This window comes from Lepidochelys kempii, chromosome 1 (genome assembly GCF_965140285.1).
Source record: "Lepidochelys kempii isolate rLepKem1 chromosome 1, rLepKem1.hap1, whole genome shotgun sequence".
NCBI classification, from domain to species: Eukaryota; Metazoa; Chordata; order Testudines; family Cheloniidae; genus Lepidochelys; species Lepidochelys kempii.
The window spans coordinates 333,135,605-333,154,428 of record NC_136380.1 but is presented as its reverse complement, the minus strand read 5'-3'; the positions used below and the strand labels follow the sequence as shown (position 1 = coordinate 333,154,428).

Here is an 18,824-nt window from a genome sequence, read left to right as displayed (position 1 = left end):
TTGATCAGGTGGAGTACAGGAGTCAACGGGAGAGTGATCAGCGGTCAATTTAGTGGGTCTTCACTAGACCCATTAAATCTACTCCTGATGCATCGATCACCATGGCATCAATCCTCTAGTAAGTGTAGACAAGCCCTTAATAAGCTGTAATATGCTTTTGGTTCTTTAAAGAAGCAAATGAACTGTAATACCTCAGAACTGAGGTTGTGTTGAGTCACCCTCCAAGTGGTAACCAAAGCTGGTAGAAAACAGGGAATGTGACTGGTGTATTGCTGGCAGGCTGCTGGGTTCAGAGTTGCTGGACTAAGGCTGCAGTTATACACAGCCACTCAGGGCATGCTAGTTGCTGACTGTGAACATCCCAGGCAGGGAGTTACAGTAACAAAGCTTTTAATGCACATAAGGTTTACAGGGTAAGAGGTGATACAACTCCTCATCCCATATTGCACCCCAGGATGTGAAGTAGTGTTACAAGTGGGGTGACGGCTCATGTACAGAGAAGGTTTATGATAAAATAAAATCTGAATGAGACAGCCTATTCATGTGCCTCAATTGATTTGCGGTACATAATAGTACAATGAGAATAATCCCCAACGATTCTGGAACTTTAACTGCTGCATTCTCCAGCCTGTCAGTGCTACCTATTTGAAACAAAAACATCTACTTACAGGGACAAATGCCCTGGCTTACATGGAGGGAAAATGACCTTGTGCCAGTTCGATAAAGGACTGTGATCTATATTCCTAGGAGCTTGACCTTGTTCACATGGCATTGAAGTGAAATCCAAAGCATGTGCTCTGTGTGCAGCTGCTATGCAGAGTGATTTACATCTCTTCTCGCTTAGCTCCTGTTTAGTGATCAGAGCTGAAGCTTCAGCTGAATCAAAGCCATCCAACAGTGTTGTTACTCTGCATCTGCTGTTGTGACCAAGGCTGAGAGAATCTCTCTGGGTCAAATCCTCACTAGCTGCCTTGTGCCTGTGTTTGGGTTCTGCATAGCAACTGGGGAGGTGAAATCCATTCTGGCAACCTGGCAGGAGGGTGAAGGGCTGTTTCGTGGTCCCTGCTACTCCATCCTGGATCACATTCTAAGGCGACTCTCTTTCCCCGTTCATTGTATATGGAGCCAGGGCACATAACTCAGCTTTGTGGATCATAGAGTTTTTCCTGTGACTTTCTAGGCACCTAAAAGTGGGGCACTGTGACACTCAGCCTTTGAATCATTGAATCATAGAAGATTAAGGTTGGAAGAGAGCTCAGGAGGTCATCTAGTCCAACCCCCTGCTCAAAGCAGGACCAATCCCAACTAAATCATCCCAGCCAGGACTTTGTCAAGCCGGGCCTTAAAAACCTCTAAGGATGGAGATGCCACCACCTGCCTAGGTAACCCATTCCAGTGCTTCAGCACCCTCCTAGTGAAATAGTTTTTCCTAATATCCAACCTACACGACCCCCCCACCCACACACTTGAGACAATTGCTTCTTGTTCTGTCATCTGCTACCACTGAGAACTAGGCTGCTGGAGCTAGGGCTGCTCCATCTTCTTTGGAACCCCCCTTCAGGTAGTCGAAGGCTGCTATCAAATCCCCCATCACTCTTCTCTTCTGCAGACTAAATAAGGCCAGTTCCCTCAGCCTCTCCTCATAAGTCATGTGCCCCAGCCCCCTAATAATTTTCGTTGCCTTCTGCTGGACTCTCTCCACATTGTCCACATCCTTTCTGTCGTGGGGGGCCCAAAACTGGACACAATACTCCACATATGGCCTCACCAGTGCCAAATAGAGGGGAATAATCACTTTCCTCGATCTGCTGGCAATGCTCCTACTAATGCAGCCCAATATGCTGTTAACCTTCTTGGCAACAAGGGCACACTGTTGACTCATATCCAGCTTCTCGTCCACTGTAATCCCAGGTCCTTTTCTGCAGAACTGCTGCTTAGCCAGTCAGTCCCCAGCCTGTAGCAGTGCATGGGATTCTTCCATCCTGAGTGCAGGACTCTGCAGTTGTCCTTGTTGAACCTCATTAGATTTCTTTTGGCCCAATCCTCCAATTTGTCTAGGTCACTCTGGACCCTATCCCTACCCTCCAGCATATCTACCTCTCCCCTCAGCTTAGTGTCATTCGCTAACTTAATGAAGATGTTGAACAAAACCGACCCCAGGACCAACCCCTGGGGCACTCCACTTGATACCAGCTGCCCACTAGACATTGAGCTGTGGATCACTACCTGTTGAGTGATCTATCCAATGATCTATCCAGCTTTCTATCCACCTTATAGTCCATTCATCTAATCCATACTTATTTAACTTGCTGGCAAGAATACTGTGGGAGACCATATCAAAAGCTTTCCTAAAGTCAACGTATATCATGTCCACCACTTTCCCCATATCCACAGAGCCAGTTATGTCGTCATAGAAGGTAAGTCAGGCATGACTTGCCCTTGGTGAATCCATGTTGACTAGTCCTGATCACCTTCCTCTCTTCCAAGTGCTTCAAAATGGATTCCTTGAGGATCTGCTCCATGATTTTTCTGGGGACTGAGGTGAGGTTGACTGGTTTGTAGTTCCCAGGATTCTCCTTCTTCCCTTTTAAAATATGGGCACTATGTTTGTCTTTTTCCAATCATCATGGACCACCCTGGATTGCCACGAGTTTTCAGAGATAATGGCCAATAGCTCTGCAATCATATCAGCTAACTCCCTAAGCACCCTCGGATGCATTGCATCTGGCCCCTTGGACTTGTGTTTGTCCATCTTTTCTAAGTAGTCCTTAACCTGTTCTTTCGCCACAGAGGGCTGCTCACCTCCTCCCCATACTGTGCTGCCCAGTGTAGCAGTCTGGGAGCTGACCTTATCTGTGAAGACCAAGGCAAAAAAAGCACTGAGTACGTCACATCATGCATCACTAGGTTGCCTCCCGCATTCAGTAAGGGCCCCACACTTTCCCTGACCACCTTCTTGTTGCTAACATACCTGTAGAAACCTTCTTGTTACCCTTCACATCCCTTGCTAGCTGTAACTCCAATTGTGCTTTGGCCTTTCTGATTTCACCCCTGCATGCTCAAGCAATATTTTTATACTCCTCCCTAGTCATCTGTCCAAGTTTCCACTTCTTGTAAGCTTCCTTTTTGTGTTTAAGCTCACCAAAGATTTCTCTGTTAAGCCAAGCTGGTCATCTGCCATATTTGCTATTCTTTCTGCACATTGGGATGGTTTGTTCTTGTGCTCTCAGTAAGGCTTCTTTAAAATACAGCCAGCTCTTCTGGACTCCTTTCACCCTCATATTAACCTCCCAGGGGATCCTGCCCATCAGTTCCCTGAGGGAGTCAAAGTCTGCTTTTCTGAAGTCACAGGAGTCTTGTGAGAATAAATACATTAAAGATTAGAATGTGCTCGTATACTAGGGTCATGGGTACCGTACCATAGATAGTAATAATAAGTGCTGACAGTATGCTTGATTGTTCAGCTAGCTGGTGGTCTGGCCACTATAGACAACCCTATGAGAGGTACAACTGCAGAAATGTTCACCTGGCACTTGAAGGCTTAGAATCAAAATACAACTGGGAGGCTAGTCAGTCTCTATACCATTCAGTCTCTAACCTATCTGCTGCAGCTGTCAGTTACTGTTAATTGTGGTGATGGGTTTTGTGACAGGAACTCTTGTCTAGGATATGCGGGGACCACCATGCAGTCTACAGATGGTAACAAAATTGGTTGGTGTAAGACCAGGCTAGATTTGAGCTAACAAAAGAGATTCACGTTAACTTATGTCTCAGTATTGGTGGCATATTCCAAAAAAGCAAGCAGGTTACTTTTTCAACAATCAAGGGGAAAGGCTCTTGTGCCCTCTAAACTACTATTTTCATGTGTCCTGACTTTTTGCCCTTTTTTTGATGATCAGTCATTGTATACAGCTTCCTCACCGTGTTGGGCTTTTGTACGGCAGACAGCTTCTATGAGAGAAAGAGAGGGAATGAATGTCTAAAGCAGATTCACGGCAATATCAAGGGAACTTCGGCATCAATCTGCCTCCTGGAGGATAATCTGTCGGCCTGCATTTGTGTTTGTGATAGTCTTAACTATTTGCCATTGATCTGATGGGACGTCTCTTTCTCTCTTTTTATTTCTGTAGAATAAAGTCATGGGTGGAGAAAATGCAAGAGGATCTTGTAACGTTGGCAAGAAGTGCAAGTGGGGTGGACGAGCTTGCCAAGGTGAGTCTAAATGAGTAGACCCTCTGTCTGTGACAACTAGAACAGTCAAAAATGGATGGTGCTCATGATGTAGGGGAAACAAGTAATCATCCCATCCTCACAATGATTTCTTTTGGAATGAAAGCCGATAGTATCCCTTTTCTCTACTGTTTACTTAGAAGGAAATGAATAATGGAGACATCCATTAATTCACTCTCTTTATGTTGAAGCTAATATTTAATCAGCTTTGCAGTACCAGGCACAAGGTTTATGATTATTACAACTCCCATACACAATAGCACAGCTCCTTTTACATTGTGTATTTGTCCAATATGGTATCCAGGAAACAACTATTCAAGGAAAGTTCATGGAAACCACTCTGTTTTGAAAGAGAAGACCAGTTTTCTGACATACAATTTCTCTGAATTTAAGAAGTCTCTGTTGGCTAGATTTCTGTGGAGGAGAATGATAACTATCTAATATTCTTAGCTATACTACTTTAATCCAGAGTATATTTTACAACAGGAACAAATTATTATTACTTTTTATTATGGAGAAGAGGTATCGATGTTACAACACATACTATTATCGAACATACAAAAATAAGTTAAAAGAACATTATTAAGATTGAGAAGTCAAGCACTCATAAGTTAAGAAATGACAGAATTAAGGTTACCTGTGCAACCTTAATTCAGCCCCCTGGTGAGTATGCACTGTGATACAGTGTTTAATTTTGTGGTCACACACTATTTTTTCCATAGGACTTCTGCCCCAGTCGGTTCACAGAATAGACATGCTCTGAATATGAATCAAGGTTATGCAGGGAAGGGGACAGTTGTTTGAAGTTGTTTGCTACGTCATTTGTAGCAGAATTTGGAAGGTGTATTGTGCATGAGGCAGGAGAACGCAGGAAGAGAAAGGATGGTCTCATGGTTAAAGCAGTTGAATACTATCCTTGGGAATTAAATTCTGTCCCTGTCTTTGCCATAGAGTTCTTATGTGATGCTGAGCAAGTCACTTATACCAAATTTAGTGTATTCTATATTTTCTGGGTGCCTGAGTTGAGACTCTGGGATCTAATTTGCAGGAGTGCTGAATACTCTCAGCTATAAATGAAGTCAGTGGGACATGTGCTTTGGTCATATAAAATGCCATATGTTAGGATATAGATATTCAGGCCTGTCTGTAAAGGCCTATACTCTAAGAATTTGGGTGTATTCTTATCACTTGGCTAGTTATAGAGGTATAAAAGAAAGAATCAAAATCACTGTCTGCCCGTGGAAGAGCCTTCTCTTACTGTGACACTCTGAGGCCCTGTTCTTAGGCTAAGGCCTTTGGCTAAGCAGCAGAGGCAGCCATAAGCTGGGAAGCGACTGGTCACATCCTCACATTCCAAACTAGTCACATTGAAATAAGGTGCTATTGGGCTGTTAGGAATATAGTCCTGTCATGATAATGCCTATTGCCTCCAGAGAGAGGGAAGTGCCTAGAAGATGTAAAAGGAAACTTTGATAGCATCCTGTCTGGCAAGAACTCACTTATCAATAGCTGGGATGTGAAATCCTCACTTCTGTATTGTTTTGTCATTATAGTTCCCACTTTGCTATTGTTTGTCTGTATAATCTCTGTCTGGTTCTGTGATTGTTCCTGTCTGCTGTGTAATTAATTTTGCTGGGTGTAAACTAATTAAGGTGGTGGGATATAATTGGTTAAATAATCATGTTACAATATGTTAGGATTGGTTAGTTAAATTTCAGTAAAATGATAGGTTAAGGTATAGCTAAGCAGAACTCAAGTTTTACTATATAGTCTGCAGTCAATCAGGAAGTGTGTGTGTGTGGGGGAAATGGGAACAGGGAATGGGGGTGGGGAAATTGGAATCATGTTTAGCTAAGGGCAGAAATGAGAACAGGGCCACAGGTAAGGCTCTGTGGTGTCAGAGCTGGGAAGGGGGACACTAATGAAGGAAACTGGAATCACGCTTGCTGGAAGTTCACCCCAATAAACATTGAATTGTTTGCACCATTGGACTTCGGGTATTGTTGTTCTCTGTTCATGCGAGAAGGACCAGGGAAGTAAGTGGGTGAAGGAATAAGCCCCCTAACACGATATAATGGTAAGAACTCCTATAAAAGGAGGTCTTAGGCCACTGAAATTTGGAACCTAAAGTTAGTGAACACTTTTGATCTTAATCTTCCCGGGCCTCATTACTCCATCTGTAAAAGAGGGATAATGTCCCCAACTCATCTCACAAGTGTATTGTGAAAATTATTTAATTAATATTTGTGAAGCACTCAGACGCGACAGTGACAAGCGCCATTGAAACTCAGAAGGAAACTAATAATTCTGTTTTCAGAGGAGGGTTTAGATTGTTTTGTTTTGCAGTAAAGAGGGCACACACTGAACAATGAGGTGAAAAAAAATCTCCTCATTAAGTGAACACTGTCCATTCTGTGCACTGAATGAGGCAAAGGTCCTATGAAAAAATAGTGTGTGAGAGTTAGAGACTTTATTGTAATGCCCCCGGCAGCCGAATTAAGGTTCCACAGGCATCCTTAATTTGGAATTCCTAATTTTTTAGTGCTTGACTTTGCAGCCTTAATAATATTCTTTTAATCTTGTTTTTGTGTGTAATTTCCTAGGTTTTTTAAAATGGAAACGGAAAAAACCACACACCCTGAAATACCGTCATGTGGGATCATATTGACACTCTCACATGGTTCATCAACAGGAAAGGAACCCTTAGACCCACTGCATAGACCTCTGACGCATGAGCTAATGGAATAACTGATAGCAATAGTGGATTGTTATCCTCTGTGTGGACCAACTCCAAGGGGGGAGGAGACCCTTTGCTAGTGGTTTCAGAGATATTCACAGCAGAGGATGGTGAGACTCGGAAATTATAGGTTCCTTTCTGTTGGAGGGAGTGTGCTCTAGCAGGTACAGACTCTTCTGTGCACGTGCCCCAAGTGTGACACATTCTGCCCCATCCCCTCAGACTTGTCCCAGTCCTGTCTCTTACCCATCCCGGCCTCCTTGTCCAGTTCCATACTTCTCAACTACCCAGTTCCAGTCTCCACTCCTCAGGCTGCTCATCCCAATCCTGGTTTCCTTGCTCAGGTAGTGCTAGTTTTACCCCTGTGGACTTCTGATCCCCTTATTAGTCTGTCCCCAACTCCCAGTTTTCTTGTGTATCTATTCCTAGTTCATCCCTCCTCCTAACCCCCATCTCCTTACCCAGCCAGTCCAAGTTGTCCTCTCCTGGCGTCTCTTCCAGTCTCTCTCTTCCTCACCCTGGCCTTCAGTCACACCCCTCTTAGCTCCCATGTTCCCAGTGCCAATCTTCCTTCCAGGCTTTTTGTCCAATCTCAGTGTCCCCTCTCAGTTCTCTCCCCTCCTCCTGGCTTCCAGCCAGATCTCTCTCCTCTCCTTCATCACCTCCTCCCCCCTACGCATTGGTCCTAGTCGTCATAGCCAGCCAGTGTGAGTCTACTGCCTGACTCCTCATCTGATTTCAGTCTCCCACATTTCCCACCCTTCTCCCAGTGTCTTTTCCAAACCCTCCACAGTCTCCCCTTTCACCTTAATTCACAGTCCTAGTTCCCTTCCCCCAAGCTTCTTGTCCCAATGTGTTCCTTTCCATTCCCTCTGCATGAGAGTTAGATGGATTCCTCCTCCGTGCAGCCTGGGCCTAGTGGCAGATAGGGGGTCATGGAAAGCACAGGAGAGAAAGTCTCTCTGTTTAGATGCCTGGACTAAGAACAGCCCATAGCAGCCCTGAACTGCAATTGCAGACAAAACCCTGTTCAGCTGTGGCTTGGAACATGACCAGTGCACAGAGAATCTTTGAGAAAACTGCTAAAATCTAAGAACCCTCTACTGAGCATGTTTGATCTGCAGTTCTTCAAGGATTAGAATTTGGACAAATTAGGATGGAGTTTCCAAGGGACAACAAAAGTCACATCTGTGAAACAAAGGTTGCCCGCTGCAAAATTTCAAGACCCTACTCCAAAGCATGGAGGTGCTAGAGCTTTTAAAAGAAAAAGTGTCTAGAATATTTTAACATGGGCAAACCACATATTTATGCATATTTCTTTCTTGGAAATTGCTGAACCCTTTTGGTTAAAATTTAAAAAAGAAAAAAAAATCAGCCTGAGGCAGACACCAGGAATGGAAAATTTCAGCCCAAATGCATATAACTTGGCCATACTTGAACCAATTGAAAACAGGTTCTTATAATGGGAAATGTTGGGCAACCTTAATAATATACAGTGCTATCAGCCCTGCCTAGAGTATACCACAATTACATGAAAACTGAAGAAAATGTTAATCTCTGAACATAGTATCTAATCCCTTTTGAAAGCCAGAATGTGTAGCACACTTAATACAAATCAAAGTGCTGTTTCAGTGGGTATGCCGACTGGCTTGTGTGCATGTGTATGATTCCAGAATAAGAAGCATTAATGCAGTATGTTTCCATATAAAATACCACTTCATATTAATATCATGCAGGAAAGATCTATACTGCAGTATGTTTTTTTTTCTGTATCCACAGACTTTAATTGCCTTTCTTTGTAAGTGGGAATGTAAGACCCTGTAAGGAGTGACCTATGGAATCACTCTCTTTTCTCTTATTTACACTTCCACTTTCTGATTTTTAAATGAGACTCCATATTTCACTATTATGGTTCCATTAGTGTTTAATTACATCTCTTCTGAAATGAACCCCTGTCAAAGCTGAATCCCCACTCTGTCACTCCGAGTGCAAAAGTGGGGGCCTGCAAGGATTTTAAAAATTAATACTTGCCGCTCCAGGCTTCTATTACACTCCCAAGGTTACAGCTTTTCTCTGACCTTGGCTTGGTAAGTGCTGCCACCACCCAAATGCAAAAAAACCAAACTCCTTTGAGCCCAGGAAGGAGCACTTGGGAATTCCTCCCCGTGGGGTACCCTCAAACCCTTTCACCCCCCTCCAGGGAAGAGCTGAGAAAGAAAACAAAGGAAATTAGCTTTGGCTACCAGCTAATCAAACAACATGCACAAAGCTCTTAGGACACCAAAAATCCAATCCTGTTCTTAAGAAAGGTAAATTGTATTAAAAACAAAAAGGAAAAAATTACATCTGGAAGTTAGGCTTTTTGCTTGACCTTAAAAGAAACAATTCCAAAAATTAAGCACCCAACTAGCTTTTTTGGGGGGGTCAGCTTAAAGGTTACAAGCAAACAAAAGCATCAGGGGTTAGCACAAAGCCAAAATAAAAAATAAACCTGATTGTGTCTAACTAAACATTCCCTGTCCAAATAATTTCTTCTAGTGTGGAAAATGAATTTTCATATCTGGTTCAAGCCTTACATAGCATTGCTGCAGCCCAGAGAGCAACAGACAAAAAGAAAGTTTCTTTCCCAATTTTAAAAAGTTCTATGGCAACTTCCACCTTCTCTGTATGTATATAATATATATATATATACACACACACACATATATAATCTCCTTACTATATGTTCCATTCTATGCATCTGATGAAGTGAGCTGTAGCTCACGAAAGCTCATGCTCTAATAAATTTGTTAGTCTCTAGGGTGCCCCAAGTACTCCTGTTCTGTTCTTTTTACCTGCCTATTGGCTCTTTTGGTCAGGTGCCCACTCCTTTTCTTTTACCTGTGGGCTTTGTTAACCCTTCTCCCAAGCAGAGAACAGACACCAAGAGGGATTTACAACTAGCTGGCTGGCTGGATGTCCATCAAAGGGAGCTATTCCCCCTTCCCCCTTCATGTATCACAACCCCAGTCTTGTTGTATCAGAGATTAACATATATTAAAGATAAAGCGCTTGTGAATTCTGCAGGTAGGGTCCACTATCACTTTTATTCAAAGAATCTACTTTTCATTGCTCATAGCTTTTTGAAACATGCAGCTTTTAGGCTAAATTTACAGAGCTAGAGTCTGACCCAAACCCCACTTAAGTGAATGAAAATACTTCTGTTGACTTCAAAGGGCTTTAAATCAGCCCTCTAGTCTCCACACTTTTGGGAAACTTTGAGACGAAAATAGTTGTCTTTTCTTTTCTTTTCTTTTTCTTTTTTCTTTTTTTGGAGGCGAGAATGATGAGATTTTAAAAATAATACACTTTTGTGAGCAGCTGTAGCGCCAGAGTGTGTGGGGAGGGGCGGGGGGAATAGGGGAGTAGATAGCTGTAAATTGGCCAGGAAATAGGCTTTAGGAAGAATAAGTGTCTGTGTTCTAGAGAAAAATCCATTCTGATTTGGCCATGCGATAAGGGTTTGAAAATCACAGCTAGCGCATATAATAGATTTTTAATAATTTTAGGGCCTGATGCACCTCCCACTAAAGTCAGTGGAAGGACAACCGCTGAGTTCAGTGGGAGTTACTGCGTCCTTCCCAGTGCTACACTCACCCATTTTGTGTCACTAGGACTTCTGAGGACATATCCCATGATTCTTTGTGCTGCAGCTTAATATTAAATACTTGCAATAAACTGCTTATGAACACTCTAAGACTTATAAAAGACCAAGAATAATGCATAGAAATGATTTGGTGAATAACTTTGAATAGTGAATACATTTGAGAAAATTGTTGCTGCTTGTGGACAATTGGCCCACAGAAATGTATTGAATATTATTATTAATTAGTATTGCACCTGTAGCTAATTAGTATAGCACCTATAGCTGGCAAACAAGGTTGAGTCCCCGTTATGGTATGTGCAGTGCATACAGATAGTGAAACCCCTGCTCAGAAGAAAGTACAATCTAAATCGACAAGACAGCCAAAATATGTGTGTGTGCAGGGAGAGGAACCACTGTTATCCTTTATTTTATGGATGGGGAGCTTGAGCACAAAGAGATTGACTTGCCCAAGGTCACACAGGAAGTCTGTGACAGAGCCAAGAATAGATCCTGTATCTCCTGAATCCCAGTCCAGTGCTTTAACAACAAAGCATCCTTCATCTAAACAGTTTATGAATTATTGATTAGCTGTAGGAATAAGCAATAGCACGACTATTAATTCACTACAGTTATTATTACCCTTAAGAGGGACTGTGCTTAATATTTATGCTTCCTTTTGTAGTTCATCTTTGTGCCCTTTGCTGCTTATTTATGCTGTATGGGAATGGCTTCAAAGTGGTTTTCCAAAAATAGTTTTTAATCTGCATTTTTCAGTGCAGTTTTCCTAGACATTAATTAGGGGGCTTAGCTTGAGAACTGGGAAAGTGACAACACAGATTTTCTACCAACTGTGGTGTCCTCATCTCAGTTCCAGTCCTCCAAAGGTTACCTCGGCAAGGAGGGGAAGTCTTGGGTTAATAGGCCAAATTCTCAACTGCTGTAAATCAGAGTAGCTGCACTGAAGTAAATGGAGTAACATGGATTTATACCAGCTGAGGTTCTGGTCTGATATCTCTAATTTAAAAACCAAGCCTGCAAACCTTATTTGGAAAAAAAATATTGAGCCACTTTTATACATCATACATGAGAAATAAAGGACACAAACATGATCACTTTTTGCCTGTTCAGTTTCCCATTTGAAAAGAGCACTGTGGGTTTCATTACCAATCTCACATCCTGATACTGTCCAGTTTCTGATTCAGTACATGTTTCTTACTAAAATAACAATGGGAAAGAACTCACAGTGAAGCACAACATGCAGGATGATCTAGAGTTACAAGATTTTGCACATGTAGCAACCTCCCTGGCACTTGGAGGGGAGAACCACAGGTTGCAGGAGGGGAGAGTTTGGAGGAGGCACCAGCAGTCAGTCTGTGTGCATATGGCTTGAATGCTTGCTTCAGTTACAGCGCCTCTGTAAATAGTTCTCTTAATAAAGGGCCAGTCTAGTTTTAGAAACATCATATCCTCTACTGTTGTGTTACATGAAACAGTGCAATTGTTGTAGGTAGGGTTACCCTTGACCGGTATTTGACTGCCCTGGCTTTTTATTTTTAATGGATTTGCCAGTTGCCAGAAAAATAATTTAATCTGCTGGATTTTTTTAAATGTGGGTCTAAAGATTTGCATTATTATGACAATACACTGGGATATCTAATGTTAAAAGTTTCTGTGTCCAGCTAAAGACGCTGTAGTGTTCCCAATTTTGCAGTTTAAGTGATCGATCAAAACTGTTGAAAATACAGCAGCTGTCTTCCCACCAACATGTAAGCGCGCCATACAAATGTCTGAGAGAGGGTTTGAGTCATGCGAGAACGAGGAGAGATGCGATGTTATCAATATTATATGTATGTGTTACCTCTCTTGTTAGAGTGGCTACGGAAGGCGGGGTTGCGGAATTGTCTTGTGGTTGCGGTTAAGGCGGTCTTGCCTTGTGGGAGTGCTGCCGGGGTTTTTTGTTTTTGGTTTTTTGCATCTCAAAGTTGGTAACCCTTGTTGTTGGTCTTAAAAAAAGAAAAATATTAGGGGCCAGATTCTTATTTACACCAAGGCTTCTTTAAACTGCTCTGGCAGCATACAGGTGGTGTTCACGTGATGTAAGGGTAATTGCTGTTCACTTTAAGAAGTCAGTGTAAATCAACCCTAGTGTAAATGATATGCAGGCCATAGTGAGCAAGTAATATTTTTAAGTTTTCTGGGAAATATATAGATATATATTTTAAAAAAATGAGTGCCTATAGATAGGCTCCTAAATCCATAATAAAGTACCAAAATAAGGGGCCTGTTTCTCAGAAGTGCTGAGCACCCAGGTGATCCCATTGTCTTCAGTCGTTTTCTTCAGTGGGAACAAAAAATGTTTATTCAGAAAAGGTGCAAACCCATGTGTGTTAGTCCTGGACAACCAGGGCCACATTCCTTAAGAGTGAGTGGAGAATGGTTTGAATTGTAGAGCTAAGTACACAAATAATTATTGTTTTTTAAATGTGTGTATAGCTTCCATTTTAAATAGACCTTTCACAGCATAGACCCATGACTAAGCTAATTGACACTTTTTATAATTTAATAAACAGTGACAAGTGTGCTTCTAATTCCCCACATTAGTTGCTAATATACCTCTAGCAGAAGGGGATAGAAAGAAAAGGAGGGACCCTTACAAAACTCAGAAATCGAGTTCTCAGAGTGGGCAAGTTGACCCGTAGCAATGCACTAGCTTGTCCGTTTCAAACTGATTGACAAGGAGCATATATTACGTAAATATCAAAGTAAAAATGTGGTTGTGTGTTAGAAGTTTTGATGTGACAAATACACAGGAGCTGTACCGTAAAATGCAATGGCAATACATAACATTTTACACTGTGTAACCTTTTCAAGCAACAGGCTAATTGAACACAACAGCAGTTTAGAGATACTGTTCCAAGGAGAGCTAGTTTCTGAAAGTTTCCCTTTTGATGTATAGTAGCAATAGTGAGTCATGCATGATATTCATGAGGCATGCTGTTATTAAAGTCCCAGGAGTCTCAGAGAAACTTGTTAAACTTGTTCTTTATTAGAGCTGTTCAAAAATGGGAGGAAATTTTTCTTTAAAATTTAAAAAAAAAAACAACCAAATTTCCAAATTTCCAAATTTCAACCTCAAAAATTATTTGAAATTTCCATTTATTTTCAACCAGTTCTGTTCTTTATCCCTACCCATGTGTATTATAGTGAACATTACCAGTTGATGTTTTCTACCTTTGCATTTTATTTTGGTTCAGATATTTTTAAAGTAAAAATCATTTGCTCATGGGGGAAAATAATATTAGGGATGGAAATGATTGATTTGGAGAAATTATGGGAAGGATATATTTTATTTGCATATTTTATTTGTCAAGCTTCAGCATGGGAGCGGGGAGCACAGGCCACTGGCTTCACGGAGGTGGGAGATCACCCTGCAGCCTCCCCTCCCCTGCCCTCCGGACACAGATTCGATGGTGAGACTGTACCTGACCCTGACGTAGTATAAGGGCTAGGCCTGCCCCAGAAACACACCCCTGCCCTCCACACCAGGCGCACCAAAAGAGGGGCAGAATCTCACATGTATTCCCAGCCCTGGCCCCCGATACAGGTGTGCGGCAGTCAGGCTCAGCCCAGCAGGATTCAAGTATGGAGGGGATGAGTGTTGAGGCATCCAGGTGTGGGGTAACATGGTTCAGTGTTGGGCAGTCTGGGTGTGGGTGGCTTAGTGGGATATGCGAGGAGATCTGGATGCACATGGGCTCATTGTGGAGTTCCGGATGCAGGGGGAATGGGACTTTGCAGGGGGGTCAAGGTGAAGATGGTTGCAGCTCAGTGGCAGGAGTCTGGGTGTGGAGGGAATGGGGCTCAGTGATGGGGTCTGGGTGAGGGGGACTCAGCAGCGAGAGTGGAGGTGCTGGGGTGGGGGTCTGAGTGCAGCTGGTTGGGGCTCGGTGGGGTGGGGGGCCAGGTACAGGGAGTCGAGGTGGTCCAGGTGCTCAGGGGTGGGGCTTGTCAGGCTGGGGGTTCAAGTGTCGGGGATTGTCTGGTTGCAGGGATGGGGGTCTGGAAGGGCTTGGCGGGGGGCGTTCTGGGTACGGGCGATGTGGCTTGGCGGGTGGGTATGTATATATGGGGAGGCATCTGTCTGCATGGGGGTTGAGTGGACGGAGGAGCAACTCCCCGTACAGTGACCTCTCCCCCCGTCGCTGAAGAGCGATGGGGGCAGGAAGCGCGGAGCTTTCTGCAGCCGGGGGAGGTTTCTGACCCAGACCCAGCTGCTCCTTGCAGGGAAAGAGGAAGTTCTGTTCTCTCCCACCCCCCCAGCCCAGCTGGGACTAGCAGCAGAACCTGGCGCAAGGTAGGCGCCACCAGCCAGGGAGTCCCCAGCCCTCCCCGCCCTTCGCCTGCAGTGATTTACCTCTATGCCGGCTGCTCCGGGTACCCAAAACAACGTGCCCGCACTTCCCTTTGCTTCCCCATCAGAAGTCACTGTGAGGGAAGCAAAGAAATCTGTGGGAGACATGAATTCTGTGCATGGGCAGTGGCATAGAATTCCCTCAGGAGTAATAATACAGCAGGACTCATTACTGGAGAGTCAGTGTGGTTGAGTTGATATAATATAGAGCTGGCACTCAAGATCTCTTGAGTCCTAATCCTGGATGTATCACCAACTTGTTTTGTGGCCTTATGCCACTCACAGTCTGTGTCTCTCTTAATTCATCTGTAAACAAGGGGATAATACTTAGCTACCCTAAGGCTGCTGTGGAGGTTAAGTGGTTGAGGATTGCATGGCTCTTTTAAACATATAAAGCCTTATCATTGATGAGCATTATTATTAAGGGATTTTTGTGGTAGGGCAATGAACACAGGCACCAAAAATAGGCATTTCACGCATTCACTGAGGTGAATTACATAGCCCAATGGGTAGCGTTTGAGGCAGACAGGATAGGATAGGGTAACTAGTGGTCTCCAAAACATGAAAGCAGTGTTTTAACAATATTGTGCTCCAAAGAGACATCCCTGCCACTGCTATATAGTTTTATGTGAAACCAAATACCAAAGGAGTGAGAATTATTAAGATCATCCTCCAAATTAAGTTCTGTCGAGCTTACATGTTGCTAACTGATGTCAAGATGTCAGTGAAATTAAATCACTTTTAGAAATGCAGGCTGGGAAATTTGAAGACACATCTGCATGCTATCCTTATTATCCGAATGGAAATTAAGGGATTGTCAAAACACTGGGTGCCTCATTTATAACTTGCACATGCTACTCTCCCTCAGCTCCCTTTGCAATAAACTGGCATTTTGAAGTGCTCCTTCTTCAAGCTTGTGAAGTCGGTTATAAGAGTCTAAGCATAGGTGGCTGAATTAACAAAGTTCATTCAGACTCAAGGGGAAGGGGTGACTTGGCATTACCATACTTTCAATTATTTCTACATGATGAGCTGGGAAATTATTGAGCATGTTACTATTCCTGGCATATGGAGGGTTTTTTGTTTTTGTTTGTAATTATGCCTGCAAGTATAAGTGGCAAACCATCCTATTCCAGCTTCCTATGACGCTTGCTTTCTACTTGTTCTCATAGCAGCAGGGGATGGATTTCCTTGTTCCAAAAGCTTGTACTGGTCAGTCAGATGCTGGAAAGGGAATCTAGTTTTCTGTGAGTGAAATTCCCCCCCATGTAGAGGGTTGGCAAGGGGCTTCAGCTTGTGCTGGCCCCCTGCACTGTGATAGGTTTTGTCCTGTGTATCACTGTGTTTAAATGAAATCAGTAAATGTTCTTTGGCCAAAATATGTCAGTAGTGAAGGATTATTGAAGTACTTTGCTATGGGTGCTCAAGTTTTCTATTGTCCTGATCCTGATATTCTCCCACATTTAGTTGTGAGCATCTATTATCAGCATGGGTTGAGGAGTACGGACTCCTGTGTTCTCTTCTTGACACTGCCACCAAATTTACGGTTTTATGCTGGAGAAGCCACTGAATCTTTCTGGTCTTCAGTTTTTACATTTGTGAAACAGGGACAATATGTACCTCCCAGGGAGACTATACGGCTTAATTTTGTAAAATCCTTGCTTGCAAGGTATTCATAAAAGTATGAAGTTGACTAGAAGTTGAAAAGTGCTGTGTACATATTGAATATTACAGTATTGTTTGTTGTTATCAGTATGACATCCAATGAGATATTCTGAAAAATCTTTTTTTTAATTGAAGGGAACATTTCCTCCCCCTTATTTTTGTTGTGTGGTAGGTGAAGAATTGAATGTCTATTTTGAAATATTAGATACATATGAAATCGAGCTCATGGAAATAATTTCTTGCCTTTACAGACTTCCAGGCTGAGTATCTGGGCAGACAAGTATAAAGCTGTGCAAGGTCTCAATCCTGCAAAGTGGCCCTTGAGCCCCTTCTTAACTATAAGCGGATGAGTAGTCTTGTGACTTTGGGACTACCCATGTGCTTAGAGAGAAGCAGATGCTTAAGAGCTTTGCTGGATCAGGACAGATTGCTCAGCACTTTGCAGGATCAAGCCCCTGCTCTCTGCCTGAGAATTGGTGAATGTATCAGTTAGGAGTGGGCTCTCTCTTGTCATAGTTCTAGAACTTCCTAGTACATCTATCACGACTAATGAGATATTCTGGATATAGAAATTGTCTGCCCTGTCATGTCTGCTTGGATCGCCACAGCACTCTATGACTAGTATTGTGAAAAAGCAACGAATAATGTAAAATATTGGGGCATTTTCTTCCTTTGTGGTGGTGATAAGAATTTCAAGAACAAAGACATCTGTGGGTTGCTAGGAAACTACTGTAATTTTATTTAGACTTTGTATCTGACAAAAAAATAAAGGAAGCCATGTTCAACATGATCTCTCTGATTTTCTTGGCATGAACATTTTTAAAAATTTGGTGAAGATTTGTGGCTACAGTTTGCAGTTTATGCTCTATAATGAATCAGTTAATTGCAAACAAGTTAGGTAGTCATAAGTAAAAGCCTCAGGCCATGGACTTAAATAGAGAAAGTATTCGTATTGCTTCAGGAATTTGTTATGGGCAGTAGGAGGACAGGAATTATTTACTTTAGTGCTTGGAGCTACCTACAAACTAGATTCAAGGAAAGTGTGCAGTATAATGGCAAATCAGAAATAATAATAAGGGGACATTCTAGAAAAGGTTAGGGTGAATGTGTCTATTCTTGGAGTTTTCCTGTTTCTACTGAAATCAATGACAAAATTCTTTATTACCTTCATTGGCAGCAGGATGGAGCCCTTTATTTTGAGAGGTGTAAGAAACCCAATCTGTACAGAAACAATGTTATGAATTGAACAAAATATTCTGCAGTCCTGGAAACTTGTACCCCTCCCCCCCCATTTCATTGTACCTCACTGTCAGAGACTGGGATGTGGGCAGTTGTGCCTAGTAGTTGGAGCAGGAGTCAATAGCCAGGAATAGGAGCCAGGGTCAGAGGCCAGAGCCAGAGTTAAAGCCAAAGTCAGAAATTGGAGCTGAGGATCAGAGCCAGATTATTGGGCATGAGGCAGGCCAGGGCCTGGCTGGGTTCAAGGGAGGGGCAGGTGCTGTCACCGCAGTGGGTGAGCGCTGTGAGCAATTACTGAACTGCTGCTGACTGAAAAGCTGGTCTGCTGACTCCTGCCATCAGCCAGGTACGGTAGCCACTCAGACAGTCTACTACAGGGCAGCTCTGCTCATTAGGTTGCCTGAAGACTGGCTCTGCTGCAGACCGGCTCTGCTGTAGACCGCGATACTCACAATCTTAATATATTAATCCTCCTGGCAAATTAGGAAGGTATTGTTTGTCCCCATTTTACAGATGGGGAACCGAGGCACTGAGAGACTAAATGATTTGCCCAAGGTCATACAGGAAGCTTGTGGTAGAGCAGGGACTCCAACTCAGGTCTCTCATACCCCTTCCTCACATAAGCCCTGCACCATTTCATTAAACCACACAGGTCACACAGATCGTGTACAATTTGGTACAAGATGAAATAAACTTATAATTTAAAGAGGTCACATAAGTGGTGACTAGCCAATTAGATACATTTTCATTTTAACATTCTAAAGTAGTGCTAGGAACCCAGATAAGGAATTTTATTTGTGTGACTTTTATATTTACAATATTCCATTAAAGATAGGAATTATCCTTTTCTTTGTTCTTCATGTCAGTAGCAGGAATTGTGTTGTACTCTTATGATTCTTATTCTTTATTATTTGTAT

At 42.8% G+C, this 18,824-nt stretch overlaps 1 protein-coding gene across 3 annotated transcripts in view; it reads left to right on the top strand.

Annotated features, from left to right (window-relative positions):
* The window catches only part of CACNA2D1 (calcium voltage-gated channel auxiliary subunit alpha2delta 1), a 683,749-nt gene that overhangs the window by 79,257 nt on the left and 585,668 nt on the right, over positions 1-18,824 (top strand). For all 3 annotated transcript variants that reach the window (XM_073328631.2, XM_073328632.2, XM_073328633.2), the window contains exon 2: positions 4,131-4,212. In XM_073328631.2, the coding sequence (XP_073184732.1) occupies positions 4,131-4,212 (82 nt within the window). The remainder of the gene's footprint in view (positions 1-4,130; positions 4,213-18,824) is intronic.